This window comes from Equus quagga, chromosome 12 (genome assembly GCF_021613505.1).
Source record: "Equus quagga isolate Etosha38 chromosome 12, UCLA_HA_Equagga_1.0, whole genome shotgun sequence".
In the NCBI taxonomy this organism is placed as follows: Eukaryota; Metazoa; Chordata; class Mammalia; order Perissodactyla; family Equidae; genus Equus; species Equus quagga.
The window spans coordinates 81,232,508-81,252,789 of record NC_060278.1 but is presented as its reverse complement, the minus strand read 5'-3'; the positions used below and the strand labels follow the sequence as shown (position 1 = coordinate 81,252,789).

The following is a 20,282-nucleotide window of genomic DNA, read 5'->3' as shown; positions in this document are numbered from 1 at the left end:
TTTATCATTTCTTAAAAGATTGTATAGAATTCAGAAAAAGTTCAGAAACTTGCAGTGAGGAGAGACATTTAAGAAAAAGTCTGAATTATTGGGGCGTTTGTCTGGAAAAAGGCAGCCTCTCTGAGTGTGTGAATGATTTGCAGTGACTGTCTCAATAGGGACCTGACAGTCTGGGCTCCAGTCACAGGATTTAACTCAGAGATGAAAAGTCCACTTCGTGAATCGTTATAGACACTAGAATTCCTGGCTAAGGGAGAATATGGGATGTTGAAGGACTATCTGGGAATAGGATGTGTTTATATCACATTGGGGGGACTTAAATACAGTTTTAGCTGGTAGCAGAAGGGACTGAGTGACATTTCGTGCTCCTTCCTCCCTGCTACTGTTGAGACTCAGGTCACTGCTAGTTAGGAAGTGAGGAGTGAATCATTGTGCCTGGTATAGGGGATCTGAGCACTGCCAAACAGATGTCAAGGGGAAATGCAGAGAAATTGAAGTATTGTGGGCAGACATAATGTCCATTGCTTGATAATAGGATACTAGTGGTATCTGTATTTTCATGACCATGCATAACCTGTTTCAGTGGAGGGGAGTTGCAGGGGTTCCTGGTAAAACCATTCTAGTTAAGGGCATGGACTTGTGTGTCAGCTTACCCAGGTTCAGATCCCAACTCTACTTTTTGCTGGCTCTGTGACCTGAACCAAATTACCTAATTTCTCTGAACCTCAGTTTCCTGATCTGTAAATGAGGATGATAATAAGGTTGTTGTTAGGATTAAATGAGATTATGCTTTTAAAAGCTGTACCTGGAACATAGTCAGTGTTTAGTAAATGCTGGCTATTATCCTTATTATTAATGAGAGCAGAGTCTGTCCAAAAAAAGTCTCTTCTGTTTTGTCTTTTTCTTCCTAACAGCTGGAACCCAGGCTGGAGAAGAGATGCCTGTTGTTTCAAAAACCAACATTAAGGAGTACAAAGATAGCTTCTCTAATGAGAAGTTTGATTTTCGCAACCACCCAAACATCACTTTCTTTGTGTATGTCAGTAATTTCACCTGGCCCATCAAAATTCAGGTAAGTGCTTTTTGGTCTCACCTGTAGACATGATGAAATCTCTTTAGTGAAGACTAAATTCACTAATTTAGAACTTGTGGTAAATGAGATGTCCAGTATTAGTTTGCCTTTGTAATATCTGTGACAAAGGAGTGCTGAGCACATGAATACCATAAAGAAGATGATAGTGGGGATAACTTAAATCACTTATGAAGGAAATTTATAAGCACTTTTGAAAACAAGATAGCATATAACAAGTTTGGTAATTACAACTGTATTCATTTCTTCATTGAGCACTTGCCGTGTAAAAACTTGTAGAGCTACAGAAAGAGTTTCAATTCTGGAGTGAGTAAAGTGGGTATAAGTGAAACAAACACACATGTAACCAGTGAAAGCCAGAGTGTGGAAGGTGCCGTAAGAAAAGATCCCCAAAGTGCTATCAAAGTTTAAAGGAGGATAGGATGGAGTGTGATAGGAGGCAGCGTAAGGTCAAATTTAAGGTCAAATTTCTAGTCAGACAGATGTGGGCTTTTAAGTCCTAGCTCGCTCCTGTACAAATCATATAGCCTCTCCAAGTCTCAGATTCTTTGTGCATGTGACCTCAAAGGGTAGCTCTAAGAGTTTGAGTCACCTGCTGCAGCCACTGCTGTTATGACTTGCTCCTTTTCTCTGTTCCCAGGGGGCCACTGCACTCCCTCTTTCTAAGACCTGTGGCCCCATTTGTGCTCTTCGGAATCATCTGCCACTGTGTCCTCGAGTCCTAGCCTTAATAATTTCCCCTTTTACCCCCTTCATTTTGGGTAAATGTGGAGTTCAGGGATGGGTGGATTTTCAGGGACTGGTTCATCTTTAACCATGGAAATGTGGTCACCGTGCTGGTGTGTTTGCTGACTTTTATGATCAACTGAAGCAGATCGTCAGTGATCAGTTAGGGTGGGTTTGAAATCTAGTTCTGGTGGTTATGTGTTCATGCTTGTGACTGTGACTAAGGAACAGTCTTTTCCTTTCTGGAATGAGGGGGACAGTCTCTGTATTATATTTTTTCTTACCTCCCTCTTTCCTTTTCCTGTCTAGATGGTCTACAGATTTGTTCATCCTCCAATCTGCTTCTCCCTTTGTTCTTGCACACTCTCTGCTTCCCTCCTCAGCAGTCTTGTAACATTGACCACAGTCCCTATTTCTGTTTCCTCTTAACTATTACCCATCAGCCCATAACAGTCTGCCTTCTTCCCTTACCACATCCTGAAACTGCCCTGTCATGGTGGACTCCAGTGACTGAATTCTTCAGGCCCCTTTTTCTCATTGCACGATTGAGTCACTGTCTTTCTTGCCTTCCTGGTCCTTTATTTCCCTGATTCTCTGGCCAGTCATTTTAGGGAATCATCTTCCTTAAACATTGGGATTGTCTGGGAATTTAGGCCTTGGTTCTCTTTTGTCTTCATTGCACACTGTTTCCCTGGGTAATTCCATCCTGCTTATAGGACTTATGGTACTACTTTTGTATTGGTGATTCTCAGTGCTCTATCTCCAGCCCAGCTTCCAGTTGAGCTCCAGGACAACATTCTTGGTTGCTGCCTAGACATCTCCAGACCTGGACATTTACAAGCTCCTGGTACTCGGAACATAGTTATTCTTGTGATCTTAGCCCCAAACCCTTCCTTTCTCAGTGACTGACACCACCATTCGTCCTACTGGACAAGCCAGGACCCTGGAAATCATTTGCATTCCTGAGATAAACCTGACTTGGGCACGATGTATTATTTTCTTACTTTAGACATTGCTGGATTCAGTTTGCTAATAAGTTGGTTAGAATTTTGTGTCTATTTCATGAGTGAGAATGCCTCATAATTTTTCTTTCCTATCCTTCTTACGGTTTTTATATCAAGGTTAAAGTAACCTTTAGTAACTATAAATTGAGGAGTTTTCTCTCTTTCTCATTCCTGGAGATTATATAATATTAGAATTATGTGAACCTTAAATACTTGGTAGATCTCTACTGTAAAATCATTTGATTCTGGTGTTTTGTTTGTAGAGGTTTTTTTTTAAACTGCTGGTTCAACTTTAATAGTTCTAGGATATTTTGTATTTTCTCTTTGGATTTGAGTCACTTAAGATAATTTTTTCTAGCTAGTAATTTATTTCATATGTTTTCAATGTGTTGACACAAAGTTGTTCACACTATACCCTTATCTAATCTTTCAGCATCTGTGCTTAAATGTACTGAATCATAGACTTAAAAATGGTTAAAATGATAAATTTTGTCGTATATATTTTTTATCCCAATAAGAAGTTTAAAATAATCATAGCAATATTTTTTTGTAGATATAGACAAGCTTATCTAAAATTTATATGAAAAGGCAAAGATTCTAAAGATTTTATTTTTCCTTTTTCTCCCAAAGCCCACCGGTACATAGTTGTGTATTTTTAGTTGTGCATCCTTCTAGTTGTGCTATGTGGGATGCCGCCTCAGCATGGCCTGATGAGTGGTGCCATGTCCCCGCCCAGGACTCGAACTGGTGAAACACTGGGCTGCCGAAGCAGAGCGCGCAAACTTAACCACTCGGCCACGGGGCCGGCCCCAAAAAAGGCAGAGATTCTAGAATAACTGTAACAGTTTTGAAAAAGAGGAATAAAGTGGGAGGAATCACCGTATGCAATGTTAAGGCTTACTGTTTAGCTACAATAATCAAGACATAGTTATATGTTGAGGGATAGACACGTGGAATCAATGGAATAGAACAAAGAACCCTGGGGGCCGGCCCCGTGGCCGAGTGGTTAAGTTCGCGTGCTCCGCTGCGGCAGCCGAGGGTTCGGATCCTGGGTGCGGACGTGGCACTGCCCGTCAGGTCACATTGAGGCGGCATCCCACATACCACAACTAGAAGGACCCACAACTAAGATATACAACTATGTATGGGGGAGTTTGGGGAGATAAAGCAGAAAAAAAAAAGAAAAGAAAGATTGGCAACAGTTGTTAGCTCAGGTGCCAATCTTTAAAAAAAAAAAAAAAGAACAAAGAACCCTGAAATAGAGCCATGTTAATATGTCCAACTGATTTTTTATTTTTATGTGAGGAAGATTGGCACTGAGCTAACATCTGTTGCGAATCTTCCTCTTTTTGTTGGAGGAAGATTGTCCATGAGTTAACATCTGTGCCAATCTTCCTCTATTTTATGTGGGATGCTGCCAGTGTGGCTTGACAGGTGGTGCTAGGTCCACAACTGGGATCTGAACCTGCGAACCCCGGGCTACTGAAGCAAAATGCGTGAACTTAACCACTACGCCACTGAGGTGGCCCCAGTCCAACTGATTTTTGACAAAAGTGCAAAGGCAACTCCATGGAAGAAAGACAGCCTTTTCAATAAATGGTTCTAGAATAATTGTACAACCACAGGCAAATCAATGAACTCCCACCTAAACCTCACATTTTACACAAAAATTAACTCAATATGGATCACAGATTTAAATGTAAAACTATAAAACTTTAAGAAAAAAATAGAAAATCTTTGCATAATAGGGCTAGGCAAAATATTTTGACTTGACAACAAAAATGTGATCCATAAAAGGAAAAACTGATAAATCAAACTATATCAAAACCAAAAGCTATGGGGCCGGCCCCATGACATAGTTGTTAAGTTCGTGTGCTCTGCTTCAGCGGCCCGGGGTTCACCAGTTTAGATCTTGGACATGGATATACACACTGCTTATCAAGCCATGCTGTGGCAGGCATCCCACGTATAAAAAAAATGGAGGAAGCTGGCCACAGATGTTAGCTCAGGGCCAGTCTTTCTCAAAAAAAACAAGCAAACAAAAGCTTTTGCTCTGTGAAAGACCCTGGTAAGAGGATGAAAAGACAAGCTAAATACTGCGAGAAAACATTTGCAAACCGTATTTCTAACAAAGCACTTGTATCTGTAAGAAGAACTCTCAAGTTCAACATTAAAAACAAACAATCCAATTAGAAAATAGACAAAAGACGTGAAGAGACATTTCGCCAAAAAGGATATACATATGGCACATAACCACATGAAATAATATTCAGCATCAAAAGCCATTAAAGAAATACAAATTAAAACCAGAATAAGATATCACTACATACGTATCAAAATGGCTAAAATTAAAAATAGTGATAATACCAAATTCTAGAGAGGATGCAGAGAAATTGGATCATGGGTACATTGCTGGTGAGATAGTAAGATGGTACAGCCGCTCTGGAAGATAGTTTGGCATTTTCTTATAAAACTAAACTTGCACTTACTATACAACCTAGCAGTTACATTCCTGGGTATTTATCCCAGAGAAATGAAAACTGATGTTTACACAAACACCTGTATGCCAATGTTTATAGCACCTGTACAGCAATATTCATTAGAGCCCCAAGTTGGAAACAACTCAAGTATTCTACAGCAGGTAAATGGTTAAATAAACTGTGCTATATACATATCATGGAATAGTACTCAGCAAAAAAGGGAAACAGTCTGGTGATACAACAACTTGGGTACATTCCCAGGAAATTTTGCTGAGGGGGGGAAGAAATCTTAGAAATTTATATACTGCAAGATTCCATTTCTATAACATTTGAAAGTAAAAATTTTAGACCAAAAATAGATACGGATATAGATATCTGCTGAGGATTCGACTTCTGGCTCTGACCTCTAGACCCTCTTTAAAAGGGGGTCATCTGATTAGGTCAAGCCCACCCACGCTCAAGGAAAGGGGATTATACAGGGTGTACCAAGGTAGTAAGAATCTTGGGAGCCAACCAGGGATTTAGGTTGTTCATCTGACCCTAGAGAGGTTGAGCTCTAGGCTCCAATCAGTACAATTTCAATTTGGTAACATCTCTTAACACTATCAAATTATACATCATATGCATTTGTAAAAGACTTGATTTGGGTTCTAGTAAATATTATTTATTGACTTGTTTTAAGCTGAGAATGTTTTCATACTTCATTATATTCTGAATCCAATTGAACTTCAAGCTTTGTTGCTTATAGCTGAAATATGAGAAATAAGTATTTTTAAGATTCTTAGCGAGAATCTTGACTTATGCTGCTGACGCTTTTCCCATTTGGAAAGAGGACTCCGTGCACATAAACAGGCTTTTGTGCTGGAGATAGCTGTGCTGTTGCCAATGCCGAGTTCTAGTTTTTTTCCTCCCAATGCCCTGTTGCTCCACCCTCTGAAAGTCACTGAAATGGTTTTAGAGCCTTTCCTTCTAGAGGAATCTCTTCCCCACCCTTACTTTTTAAGTACTGATTTTAAGTTTAAGAATCAAAGAGATGCCAGTTTTCTGCCTGATTTTTTTGGTGCTCTTTACCTGGGCTGGCTCACTCACTGGAATAAGGTCCACTTATGAAAGCTGCATTCAGGAGCACTTTCGAAAATAAACGATGGTGTGCTCACCATTTAGTTTGCCAAGCTTTCCTTGAAAAAGCAGGTAAGTTCCATTGAAAATGTGTCTTTATGCTCTTTAGTATAACTAACTGCAGTATTTGGAAACAGTGTCATTAGACCTGTGGCATCGTGTGTTCTCAGTGTCTTCACATGACAGCCTGATCCACATGAGTTCTCTCTGCACTTGGGACCGTATCTTGATGTGCGCTGTGTGGAGGGCTGAGCTTGCGTCTTCCTGGGCAAATACTCGTGTTCTCGACAAAGGGGGCTATCTGTTTCTTTATTGCTCTATTTTCCTCAGAACATTTGCTTTTCTAGATGTTGTTAGCTCTTAAACACACCCATGCACACTTAGATACTGTACAAATTTGCTAACAACGTTGAGACTTATTTAAGGAAGATATTAGGGAAATGTCTTAAGTGGTACAGTATAGGCCATTCAGTTAAATTTCGGTATGGCTTTCACTGCAGGCAAAGATTTGTCTTTTTTGTCTCTGATTCTCATTTTTTAAAGCAAAATAACTGAGGAAATCTAATTCTCTATTCAGAAATTCATGTAAACATTGGTGCTTTAAAAATGGTAATGTTAAACTCAAGTTCCTTCTCTCCGAGCTGATCCCAGAATTCTTTTCCATAATTAGGAACAGATCAAAACCTATAACTGCTAACTGAGGGAGTTTGAAACTAACTATAAAAATCTTTATAGATGCAGTTTAAAATAAAAAAAGACCACCCCGACTGGAAAGACCCGTGGTGGGTGTGTTGGGGCCAGTTGTGCCTGTTTTCTGGTCATTTGCTCTTGTGGGTGAGTGCCCCTCCCTCTGCCGCTGCTTTTTGAAAGCGATCCTAAGTGTTCTCTCCAGTATGCAGGGCCTCCACTGGCCTCGCCATGCCTGTAGTTTGGGAAGGTAGGTATTAAGATAGAGAGTGGACAGGCAGACGTGGTGGTGAGGCAGGAAGGTGGGTGGTGAAGCTGGGCTTCTGGCTGGGTACTGGCTCTGCAACAGAGGCGGTTTTTGTAATGTGGAACTAATAGTAAAGCCCTCTCCGTGCTGTGTGTTTCATCTGCTAGTTTGTGTAAGAGGCTAGTGTTCACAAGTGAAGGCAGCACAGATTTGTACTGAGAACCGGGCTTTCATTTTGGTTTAAGAGTTATGTTTATGGGTGCTAACAAGATTGCTATACTGAGCAAGGATGTATGAAACTTTTGTTGACTCAGATATACTTTTTTTAGTGACAGCTTTATTGAGATATAATTCACATACCATACAATTCACCCATTTAAAGTGCACAATTTAGTGATTTTTAGTATATTCATAGAGTTGTGCAACCATGACCACAATCAATTTTAGAATATTTTCATCACCCCAAAAAGAAATTCCCTACCCATCAGTAGTCACTTCCCATTCCTCCCTCCCCCCAGCCCCTGGCAACTGCCAGTCTGCTTTCTGTCTCTATGGATTTGCCTATTATGGATATTTCATATAAATTGAATCACATAATATGTGGTCATTCGTGACTGGCATATTTCACTTAGCAAATATTTTCAAAGTTCATCCATATTTAATATGTATTCATTCCTTTTAAGATTGAATAATATTCCAGTCTATGGATATACCACATTTTGTTGATCTCTTCATCCCTTGATGTGTGTTTGAGTTGTTTTCACTCTGGCTCTTATGAATAATGTCAGGTAGACTTTTAATGTTTATATTTATTGTGTAATAATACTACTTATCTATATACATACCTCCTAGTGTTAGATATCTGTACCTTAAGAGTTTTAAGAATTATACAGCCCTGAAATACATTTAGAATTAAATTACGTAAAGTATGAGTCTTTCTTTGTTTCAAGAGGCATTTAAGGTTCTACCTTGTGGTTTTCAATATGATCCTTATTTATTATTCCTTCTTGAAAGTCTCTCTTCTGCTTTTCACCTGTGGTTTGGCTGTTTCTTCTCAGCTCTTCAATGCCATTATTCCCTTGGGTTTCCTCTGCACCTTTTCTCCCTAGACAGTTTCATCCACACTATCCATGAACACCACCTATGGCTGGGTTGGATAAATCTCCATCTATAGCAGACCTCTTTCCTGTCATCTCTATAGCCAAGACCCAGTAGGCTTCCTTTAAAATCCCCTCACTCAGCAGAATTTCTGGCCCAGAGCAGCAGCCATGAATGGACAGCAGGAGCTATATCAGACACTGGGTGGTGGGGTGTGCCCTCGTGCTTCTGGGAGCCCTGGGAGAAGAGACAAGTGTCCTGTGTCACCTGAGTCTGAGTGAAGAGAGGCAATACCAGAGCTGAGTCTTAAGGAACATGAGGTCAAGGATTGGGGGTATTTAGAGTGGGGAAAGGTCATGTCCAATCACCTTGAAGAACTACTGGGAGTTTAGCAGAGCTGAAGTGACAGTGCTTGTGAGCAAGATGCTGGAGAGCTAGACAGAGGCTGTCACTAAGAGACTGGAAGTTTCAGCTGAGAGATTTGAACTGTAGCCTGAAAACTACTGGAAGTCATTGAAATGTTTTAAGCCAAGAAGTGACCTAAGATCAGTGTTTTTGAAAGACTCCTCTGTCAGCCCTTGGGAGAATGGATTAGAAGTAGCCAGGCGTGAGTTAGGAAGTTCAGGTAGACTTTGTATTCAGAAACCCAGAAGAGGGGTCCATCTGATAACACTTAGGCATATCCCATAGCAACTTCCTTTCCTCATCTGTGCCTCCACAGCTGTGTACTTGTCTGGTTTTTCACTATACAAGGATTACCTTAAGGACAAGGACTCTGTTTTATATTTCTGTGTCCTCAGTGTTATAGCATAGTCTTAATCAGTTGTAGACACTCTATAAACGTGCATTAGATGGATGCATAGTTGTAGGTACGAGAACTTTAGGGTTGGTGTCATAATTTAGTTCTTTTTTGTAACTTTTCTAAAGGCACTGACAGCTTTTTCTGATATTATCAGAGTGATTGCTGACCAGTGTTGAAGAGCCAGCTGGATTTGGAGACCAAGAATTTGTTGTTGCAGTCTACACAGTGTGGTGTTAGAGGATTGAATTGTTCTAGGGTGAAATTTTGTCAAAAGGGTTGAGGACAGCAGAAAAGGAAGGGGTGAGGATGCACGCATCCCTAATTTTTACAAAGAGGGTAGTTAAGAGATACTGTCTATATTGAAATACTTAAGAATGAAATGATAGGAAGCCTGGGATTTACTTCAAAATAATATGATCATGGGGAAAGTGGGTAGAATATGAATGAAACAAGATTGGCCATGAGCTGGTAATTATTAAAGCTGATGATAAGCACACTGTGTTCATTATACTATTTTCTCTACTTTTTAAAAAAGTTTTAAATTTTCCATGATAAAAAAAAAATGAGAAAGATAATACAAGTGATAGAGCAAGAAATAAAAGTCCAAGTATATTATTTAAACTCCTAAAAGTAGCTACAGGAATATGTCTCAGCTGGACCTGCAGCCTAGGCCAGCTGGGACATAGCACATCTAGGCCAGCTGGGATGTCTGTCAGAACTGACCTTCTGTCTTACTTCGCAGGAAGCACACTGCATTGTACTCAGGTTTTACCAGCTATTGGTGACTATTGGGCAGTCTCTAGAACAGTCAGTGGTCAGGGGCAAAAACCTGTCTCTCAGCCCAGCATACCCTACACTGGTGAAAATGGCAAAAGGAGCTTCCTGAGAGCTACTGACTTCACCCCCAGGCAGGGGTGCATCAAGAGGCCTGAGGGCTCCTCCCAGTAGGCTGTGAGGCCTGGGAAGTTACCTTCCAGTGGGCTGTGGCTGTACTGTCTCCTGAAGCTGTTTGTGGGTAACTCGCACATCCTCTCCCTGTATCCAAGGGTGTTATATCCATATCCTGTCGTTGTTGACATCTTTCCATCACCATCACCCTCAGGATAATGACACAGAAACTAACAAAGGCACTAAAAACAGTGATATAGCTATATTGGAAGTAGAGGAGGGGATGATGGCCTAAATCACCTTCTATTATAGTAGGAAGTCAGTAAGTGATACCTAAAGTGGCTAATCAAGAAATGACAAGTTTTAAAAAAGCGTTAGTGATAAAAAGGTAACCCCCAGAAGAACTGAAAAGAAATATTTAAAGGTGGGGGCCTCTGGAGAGAAGCCTTAAAAGAGGAGAGAAAGCAGGAACTGTTGGTTTGCATGATTAGCCCCTTTGTACTTGCTGATATTTCAACCAAGTATATGTAGTTCTTAATGATTTTTAAATTGTTAATGAACATGGGAAAATGGAATAGGAATTCTGGAGAGTGGTGGAAAGGAGTGGCTGGAAGGAAATTTGGGGAAGAAAGCACAGAGCAGTATTGAGGTGGGCGGTTGGGAGTGGACAGATGGTGAGTGTTAGCTTGCACGTCAGGAATGAGTGGCTCGAGGGTATTAACTGGCCTTGAGGCTCTGACCAGAGCTTGGGTATACATTTTCTGTGCCAGCACAAACCAGCATTATGTGGGTGGTGTGTGAGGCCAGGTGATGGGCACTGGGATCCAGTCCAGGGCCTGTGGTCTCAACGTAGAATTCCATATAGAACTTTGGTTTTCCTTTTTGTTTTTTTTCAAGAAAAGGTATTTTGTGTCACAGCAAAACTTGAGGTGGCAGCACTGGACTCAGGTTAGAATATGCTCAGCCACTGGTCACAGAATCTTCCAGCCTGGGCACAGCTGAGGCCTGAGTGGAAATCTGTTTGTAGACAGTTCCTATGGGAGGAATCAGTCCTCTCCTGGCTTCCAGTCTTGCAGTGTCCAGAACTATGTGGCAGGATTGGCATGGTGAAGTCAGGAGTCCAGATGGCAGCCATGGCCACTTAGGCCCTCTCTGGTGGCCTGATGTGAGATCTTTAGTGTCTGCAGAGCCTGGCCTCTCGGAGGGAGTCTTGTTGGAGCGGGGCCCTGGTCTGGACAAGCTCCCAAACTAGGTGGAGCTGAGCCCTGGATGGAGCTGCTGGCCTCAGGGTGCCATGGGGGCAGCCCACAGAGATTCTACCAGGTACACAGAGACGCTGGGTTTTCTCAGAGCCTGACAGGTGCTGCCTCGAAGCTAGAAAGCTTCACCTCACTGTGTGCCCAACTTGTCTTTCCTATCCTCTTCATGTCTTGCATGCTCGTAACAATGAAGATGGTGCTTGGTGGAGAAGATAAAGGCAACTTAGAGGTCTTTCCTTCTCTCTTTTCAAACCTTCCATATTAAACAGTGGATTTTTTTCTATTCTTTCAATATTCATTTATCCATTCATTCAAGTTTTTGAGTATCTACTTTGTGGATTGTGCACAGTAGATACAAATTATGTATGCTAAAAAAAAGAATTTGGGAGTTGGATCCAAGATGGCGCCGTGAGTAGTCCTCTTTGTCTCTCCCGCTTCGAGTCTACAATTATTTGGACACTTATCGCTTAACAAAGGATATCCAGACAGCATCTCAGGACGTCTGAGAGACCCACGTGACTATACATCGGAAGGCGGACGGACTTTCCTCCGGGAGGATGTGGAAATAGGTGAAAACTCTCCGACCCCGACCGAACAGCCTAGTACCTGCAAGCGGCTTTCTTCCAATGGACGCCCCCCAGAAGATCAACACACATCTAGGGCAGGAGCGAGCACACAACAGAGGAGTGACGGTGGAAACAGGTGACCAGAACCCTATCTAAACCCCCCGCAATTACTCCTAAACGCAGAGGGAAACTCTAGAATTACACACCTGAGCCCGCGGGGAGAGTCTCTCCCCACCATTGGCGGGGAGATCCCACCTAGTGTTCATGGCGCCTGGAGGGTCCCAGAGAGAATCGCTGAGGGTGCGGAGGTCCCCCAGCTGCCACTGCCTGCACGGTGGGGCTAGGGATTGCCGGAGATCTCGGAGCGGACTGGGGCTGGGTGAAGCTCCAGAGGCCGACTCCGTGCCCTGGAGGGGAAGCTCCAGAGTTCCGCCCGGGCAGCAGACAAAACTCTCTGTCTGCCATTAGCGGAGGGGCCACGCCTAGCATTCACAACTCCAGGAAAGGGGAAAGTCCCGGAGAGAATCCCAGAGGGCGGGGTGACCCCCAGCTGCCGTTGCCCGCCCCGTGGGGCTAGGGATTGCCGGAGATCTCGGAGAGGACTGGGGCTGGGTGAAGCTCCAGAGTTCTGCCCGGGCTGCAGACAAAACTCTCTGTCTGCCATTAGCGGAGGAGCCACACCCAGCATCCATAACTCTGGGAAGGTCCCGGAGAGAATCCCAGAGGGCGAGGTGACCTCCAGCTGCCGTTGCCTGCCCCGTGGGGGCTAGGGATTGCCGGAGATCTCGGAGATCTCGGAGAGGACTGGGGCTGGGTGAAGCTCCAGAGGCCGGCTCCACGCCCTGGAGGGGAAGCTCCAGAGTTCCGCCCGGGCAGCAGACAAAACTCTCTGCCTGCCATTAGAGGAGGGGCCAGGCCCAGCATTCACAACACCAGGAGGGTCCCAGAGAGGAGAATATCAGGCAGGGCAGCAGCTGACCAGCTACCACTGAAATCAGGATCTCCGGCTATCCCCCAAGACAGGGCAAAGGGCTCCCCGAGTTCCTGGGGAACAGGACTGGGGCTGGGTGGAGTTCCAGCGACCCAGCTCCGTAGCCTAGGGGGAAACCCTACAGGCTCACAGCAGCCTCAGGGAAAGCCTCTGCACAGCACTCGTAGAAAGCACCCATCTGGCAGCCACAAGGTTGGAAGACCCCGGGACAAAAGTAGCATAGCTAGGTGAAGTAACCACAGACTGTAGAAGATGCCAATAGCTCTCCTGCGACCCATAGTGGACAAGTGAGATTTTGTGAGTGCCGACAGTGACGGAGCGACAGATATAAGTGATCCTACCCCTGGCCGCTGGAAAAGCCCATAACACCATTGCAGACCCCAAGGAGGGAGCATGTCTAGGTGGGCTGCAGCAGTCGGCACCAGCAGGCTGAAGCCCCCCCTGTGACGGCCCCCATGGCAGAGGAGGGAATCCAAAGGACCACTGTGACTACGAGGAGGGGCCCAAGCCCAGTTAGCAACCGTGGATAGGGTTCCTGGTTGGTGCAGTATAAACAGCTGCTCCCCCACCGCAGCAGCAGAAACAAGTGAAAGGAGCAACTAAACTCTATCTCCATGCGGAGGCACAAATCAACAACATCAAGCAATATGAAAAAATACATTAAATCTCCAGAACAGAAGGAAAATAACAAATACACAGAAAACAATCCCAAAGAAAATGAGATATATAACCTAAATGATGATGACTTCAAAACAGCCATCATTAAAATAATCAATGAGTTAAGAGAGAATTCTGACCGACAACTCAACGAGTTCAGGAGCTATGTCACAAAAGAGTTTGATACGATAAAGAAGAACCAAACAGAAATATTGGAAATGAAGAACACAATAGAGGAGATTAAGAAAAATCTAGATGCACTGAACAGTAGGGCCGATAATATGGAGGAAAGAATTAGCAATTTGGAAGATGGCAATATAGAATTGCTGCAGGCAGAGGAGGAGAGAGAAGTAAGACTAAAAAGAAATGAAGAAACTCTCCGAGAATTATCAGACACAATTAGGAGATGCAACGTAAGGATTATAGGTATACCAGAGGGAGAAGAGAAGGAGAAAGGGGCAGAAAGCCTATTCAAAGAAATAATGGCTGAGAACTTCCCAAATCTGGTGAGGGAGATGGATCTTCAGGTGACAGAAGCCAATAGATCTCCAAACTTCATCAATGCAAGAAGACCAACTCCACGCCATATAGTAGTGAAGCTAGCAAAAGTCAACAACAAGGAGAAAATACTAAGGACAGCCAGGCAAAAGAAACTAACCTACAAAGGAACCCCCATCAGGCTATCAGCAGATTTCTCAGCAGAAACTTTACAGGCTAGAAGAGAGTGGAATGATATATTCAAAAATCTGAAGGAAAAAAATCTACAGCCGAGAATTCTCTACCCAGCGAAAATATCTTTCAAATACGATGGAGAAGTAAAAACTTTCCCAGATAAACAAAAATTAAGGGAGTTCATTGCCACAAAACCTCCTCTTCAGGAAATCCTCAGGAAAACCCTCATTCCTGAAAAATCCAAAAAAGGAAAGGGGCTACAAAATCAAGAGCAGAGGAGATAAGTACAAGGACAACAACAGAGAGTAGCAGCTCTTCATCAGAACAGATTAAACCATGGGACGAGAAACAAAGGAAATTGAAGAAAACCGGAAAACAAGACACAAGATGGTAGTGGTAGGCCCCCACATCTCAATAATCACTCTAAATGTAAATGGATTGAACTCCCCAATCAAAAGACACAGAGTGGCAGGATGGATCAAAGAACAAGACCCAACAATATGCTGCCTCCAGGAAACACACCTCAGCCCCAAAGACAAACACAGACTCAGAGTGAAGGGATGGAGAACAATACTCCAAGCTAATAATGAACAAAAGAAAGCAGGTGTCGCTATACTAATATCAGACAAGGTAGATTTCAAAGCAAAGCAGATAAAGAAAGACAAAGAGGGACAGTATATAATGATAAAAGGGACTCTTCACCAAGAAGACATAACACTTATATACGCACCCAACACAGGAGCACCAAAATTTGTAAAGCAACTCTTAATAGAACTAAAAGAAGACATCAACAACAATACAATAATAGTAGGGGACCTCAACACACCATTAACACCAATGGACAGAACATCCAGACAGAAAATCAACAAGCAAATAATAGAATCAAATGAAAAATTAGACCAGATGGACTTAATAGATATATATAGAACACTTCATCCAAAAACAGCAGGTTACACATTCTTCTCAAGTGCACATGGAACATTCTCAAGGATTGACCATATTTTGGGAAACAAAGCAAACATCAATAAATACAAGAGAGTTGAAATAATATCAAGCATCTTTTCTGATCATAATGCTATGAAACTAGAAATGAACTACAAGAAAAAAGCAGAGAAAGGTGCAAAAATGTGGAGACTAAACAACACGCTTCTCAACAAACAATGGATCATTGAAGAAATTAAAGAAGAAATCAAATATTATCTGGAGACAAATGAAAATGAGAACACGACATACCAAATCATTTGGGATGCAGCAAAAGCAGTCCTAAGAGGGAAATTCATCGCAATACAGGCTCACCTCACTAAACAAGAAAAAGCTCACATAAGCAACCTCAAACGACACCTAACAGAACTAGAAAAAGAAGAACAAACAAAGCCCAGAGTCAGTAGAAGGAGGGAAATAATAAAAATAAGAGCAGAAATAAACTATATTGAAGCAAAAAAGACAATAGAAAGGATCAATGAAACAAAGAGTTGGTTCTTCGAAAGAATTAACAAAATTGACAAACCTTTAGCCAGACTCACCAAGAAAAGAAGAGAGAAATCGCAAATTAATAAAATCAGGAATGACAGAGGAGAAATCACAACAGATACCAATGAAATACAAGAGATCATAAGAGAATACTATGAAAAACTATATGCCAACAAATTGAACAACCTGGAAGAAATGGACAAATTCCTAGACTCCTACAATCTCCCCAAACTGAATCAGGAGGAAATGGAGAATCTGAATAGGCCAATCACAAGTAAGGAAATAGAAACGGTAATCAAAAACCTCCCCAAAAATAAGAGTCCAGGACCGGACGACTTCTCTGGAGAATTCTACCAAACATTCAAAGAAGACTTAATACCTATTCTTCTCAAACTGTTCCAGAAAATTGAGAAAGATGGAGTGCTCCCTAACACATTCTATGAAGCCAACATCACTCTGATCCCCAAACCTGACAAGGACAACACAAAGAAAGAAAACTACAGGCCGATATCACTGATGAACATAGATGCAAAAATCCTCAACAAAATTTTGGCAAACCGAATACAGCAATACATCAAAAAGATTATACACCATGATCAAGTGGGATTTATACCAGGGACACAGGGATGGTTCAACATCTGCAAGTCAATCAACGTGATACACTACATCAACAAAATGAAAAACAAAAACCACATGATCATCTCAATAGATGCAGAGAAAGCATTCGACAAGATCCAACACCCATTTATGATAAAAACCCTCAATAAAATGGGTATAGAAGGAAAGTACCTCAACATAATAAAGGCCGTATATGACAGACCCACAGCCAACATCATACTCAATGGACAAAAACTGAAAGCCATCCCTCTGAGGACAGGAACAAGACAAGGGTGCCCACTTTCACCACTCCTATTCAACATAGTACTGGAGGTGCTGGCCAGAGCAATTCGGCAGGAAAAAGAAATAAAAGGAATCCAAATAGGTAACGAAGAAGTAAAACTCTCGCTGTTTACAGACGACATGATCTTATATATAGAAAACCCCAAAGAATCCATAGAAAAACTATTAGAAATAATCAACAACTACAGCAAAGTAGCAGGGTATAAAATTAACGTGCATAAATCAGTAGCATTTCTATACACTAACAATGAACTAACAGAAAAAGAACTCAAGAACTCAATCCCATTCACAATCGCAACGAAAAGAATAAAATACCTTGGGATAAACTTAACCAAAGAAGTGAAGGATCTATACAATGAAAACTACAAGACTTTCTTGAAAGAAATTGACGATGACATAAAGAGATGGAAAGACATTCCATGCACATGGATTGGAAGAATAAACATAGTTAAAATGTCCATACTACCTAAAGCAATCTACAGATTCAATGCTATCCCAATCAGAATCCCAAGAACATTCTTCACAGAAATTGAACAAAGAATCCTAAAATTCATATGGGGCAACAATAGACCGCGAATTGCTAAAGCAATCCTGAGCAAGAAAAACAAAGCCGGCGGAATCACAATCCCCGATTTCAAAACATACTACAAAGCTACAGTGATCAAAACAGCATGGTATTGGTACAAAAACAGGTCCACAGATCAATGGAACAGAATTGAAAGCCCAGAGATAAAACCACACATCTATGGACAGCTAATCTTTGACAAAGGAGCAGAGGGCCTACAATGGAGAAAAGAAAGTCTCTTCAACAAATGGTGCTGGGAAAACTGTACAGCCACATGCAAAAGACTGAAAATTGACCATTCTTTTTCACCACACACCAAAATAAACTCAAAATGGATCAAAGACCTAAAGATTAGGCCTGAGACAATAAGTCTTTTGGAAGAGAATATAGGCAGTCCACTCTTTGACATCAGTTTCAAAAGAATCTTTTCGGACACTGTAACTTCTCAGTTGAGGGAAACAATAGAAAGAATAAACAAATGGGACTTCATCAGACTAAAGAGCTTCTTCAAGGCAAGGGAAAACAGGATTGAAACAAAAAAACAGCTCACTAATTGGGAAAAAATATTTACGAGCCACTTATCCGACAAAGGGTTAATCTCCATAATATACAAAGAACTCACACGGCTTAACAACAAAAAAACAAACAACCCGATCAAAAAATGGGCAGAGGACATGGACAGACATTTCTCAAAAGAAGATATGAATATGGCCAATAGACACATGAAAAGATGTTCATCATCGCTAATCATCAGGGAAATGCAAACCAAAACTACACTAAGATATCACCTTACCCCCGTTAGATTGGCAAAAACATCCAAAACCAAGAACGACAAATGTTGGAGAGGTTGTGGAGAAAAAGGAACCCTCATACACTGTTGGTGGGAATGCAAACTGGTACAGCCACTATGGAAAACAGTATGGAGATTTCTCAAAAAGTTAAAAATAGAAATACCCTATGACCCAGCCATCCCATTACTGGGTATCTATCCTAAGAACCTGAAGTCAGAAATCTCAAGAGTCCGTTGCACCCCTATGTTCATCGCAGCATTATTTACAATAGCCAAGATGTGGAACCAACCTACATGCCCAGAAACTGATGATTGGATAAAGAAGATGTGGTATATATACACAATGGAATACTATTCAGCCATAAAAAAAGACAAAATTGGCCCATTCACAGCAACGTGGATGGACCTCGAGGGTATTATGTTAAGCGAAATAAGCCAGTCAGAGAAAGACGAACTCTATATGACTCCATTCATAGGTGGGAGTTAGTATATTGATAAGGAGATCTGATCGGTGGTTACCAGGGAAAAGGGGGGGTGGGGGGAGGGCACAAAGGGGGAAGTGGTGTACCCACAACATGACTAACAAAAATGTACAACTGAAATCTCACAAGGTTGTAATCTAACATTAATAAAAAAAAATTAAAAAAAAAAAAGAGTTTGTTCCATGGTAGTTGAGTATAAGGAATGTCTTACTTTTCTTATTTTTAGAGTATTCTTGGGCTCAGCCTCTACCCACCATAGGTGATCAGAAATTTGTTCTCGGCCTCTTTTTTCACAGAGCCCCATCCCGTCCTCTCAGGGACATACAGAAACCTCCAGGCTTAACTGAGTCCAGAGATCTGGGGGAAGGTCCTCTGATCTTCATTCATTGACTGCTGATCCTGGTACCCTGGCCCATGGCCATGAGGTTTGTTTGAAGGCAGCTGTCCTCGCTCCCATGTGATAGGCTTGGGCACGGAGGCTCCAGAACCTCCCCAGCCCTACCATGCAATCACTCCATATTCCCTGGCACTTTCAAAGCTCTAAAACATCCTCTCCATTTCCTGGTCTCAAGGTTTGGGCCATGCCTCTCTCTTTGTTTCAAAGCACTACCGTCTCTTCCTGTACCCTCATCCTTCCCCTCACCCGCATCCCCACCCCTGGGGAAGATCAAAGTTAATTTCTTTTGGGGCCGAACCTTCCAAGTAAAAATTACAAATTTTTTTCAGTGTAGTTCCTGAAATGCAAAAGAAATTGTTCATGGGAAGGAGCAAGGGAGGAGATTTGTTTTTTTTATAATTCCTTATTTCATAGTCTCCTAAAGTGTGTCCTCTGGACACCAACATCAGAATCATCTGGGGAGCTTAAAGCTGCAGGAGTAGGAATAGGGCCCAGGATTCAGGATTTGTCACAAGCTCTCCAAGGTTTGAGAATATGGTCTACTTCTTGGAATACAAAGGTATATCTGCTCTTGTGTGGGAGGGAGGGAATTAGCTTTTTATTCTTTCTCCTGCAACAACAATTAAAGTCAGAAATAGATATTTTTATAGACAGAAAATACAGGAATCTTCTTTTCCAAGATATTCTATGTACGTAGCCATAGTGTAAGGTAGAATGTGATAATCTCATGCTCTGAAAGGAAAGTCGATCAGTATTGAGAGAGTGTGGAGAAGAGAGAGCCAATTCCCATTGGAGGAGGGGGCTCCTGAATCAGGAAGGGAGCATTTGTGCTGGGCCACAAGGGGCAGGGAGGACCCGCACTGCAAATGGGCAGGGAAGGCACTCTGTTGACAGAAGGATCCCATGCTGTAGTGGCACAGCAACCTGAAAACGCTTGTTTGACTGAAGCACAAAATTAGCGCTTAAGAAGTGTAGGTCTACAATATCCTACCCCAAATCCTGGGGCTGACTAGGTTTCTGAGTTTCATTTTTCATAATTTATTTAACACGCCCAGAAAGCCCCCTGGGCAAGCACACCTTAATCAAACATATTGTGGGAAGTTGAGTTTCCAGCAGGTTGTGGAAATGTGAGGGGACATACGTTCTAGATTTCCTGGAGTGTGGAGAGTGATACCTACTGTTTGGAAAACGAGAGGAATGACATTGTGTTTTGTTTATAAATTGTAACGAGATTTTCTTCTTTGTATTAAATAGATTTTATTATAGGAAGTCCTCATTATCTTCAGTATCAAGAAAAGCCCACAAACACATTTCAACATTTTCATAATAAATCATGAAAGGAAAGGTCTGATTGGGATAATATTTTGAAAAATGAAACTCAAAAGAATGAAA

General features: G+C 42.0%; 1 protein-coding gene across 4 annotated transcripts in view; it reads left to right on the top strand.

Moving 5' to 3' along the window:
* Positions 1 to 20,282, top strand: part of ATRN (attractin) — a 177,577-nt gene that overhangs the window by 125,327 nt on the left and 31,968 nt on the right. For all 4 annotated transcript variants that reach the window (XM_046678084.1, XM_046678087.1, XM_046678085.1 and 1 more), the window contains exon 24: positions 915 to 1,072. In XM_046678084.1, the coding sequence (XP_046534040.1) occupies positions 915 to 1,072 (158 nt within the window). The remainder of the gene's footprint in view (positions 1 to 914; positions 1,073 to 20,282) is intronic.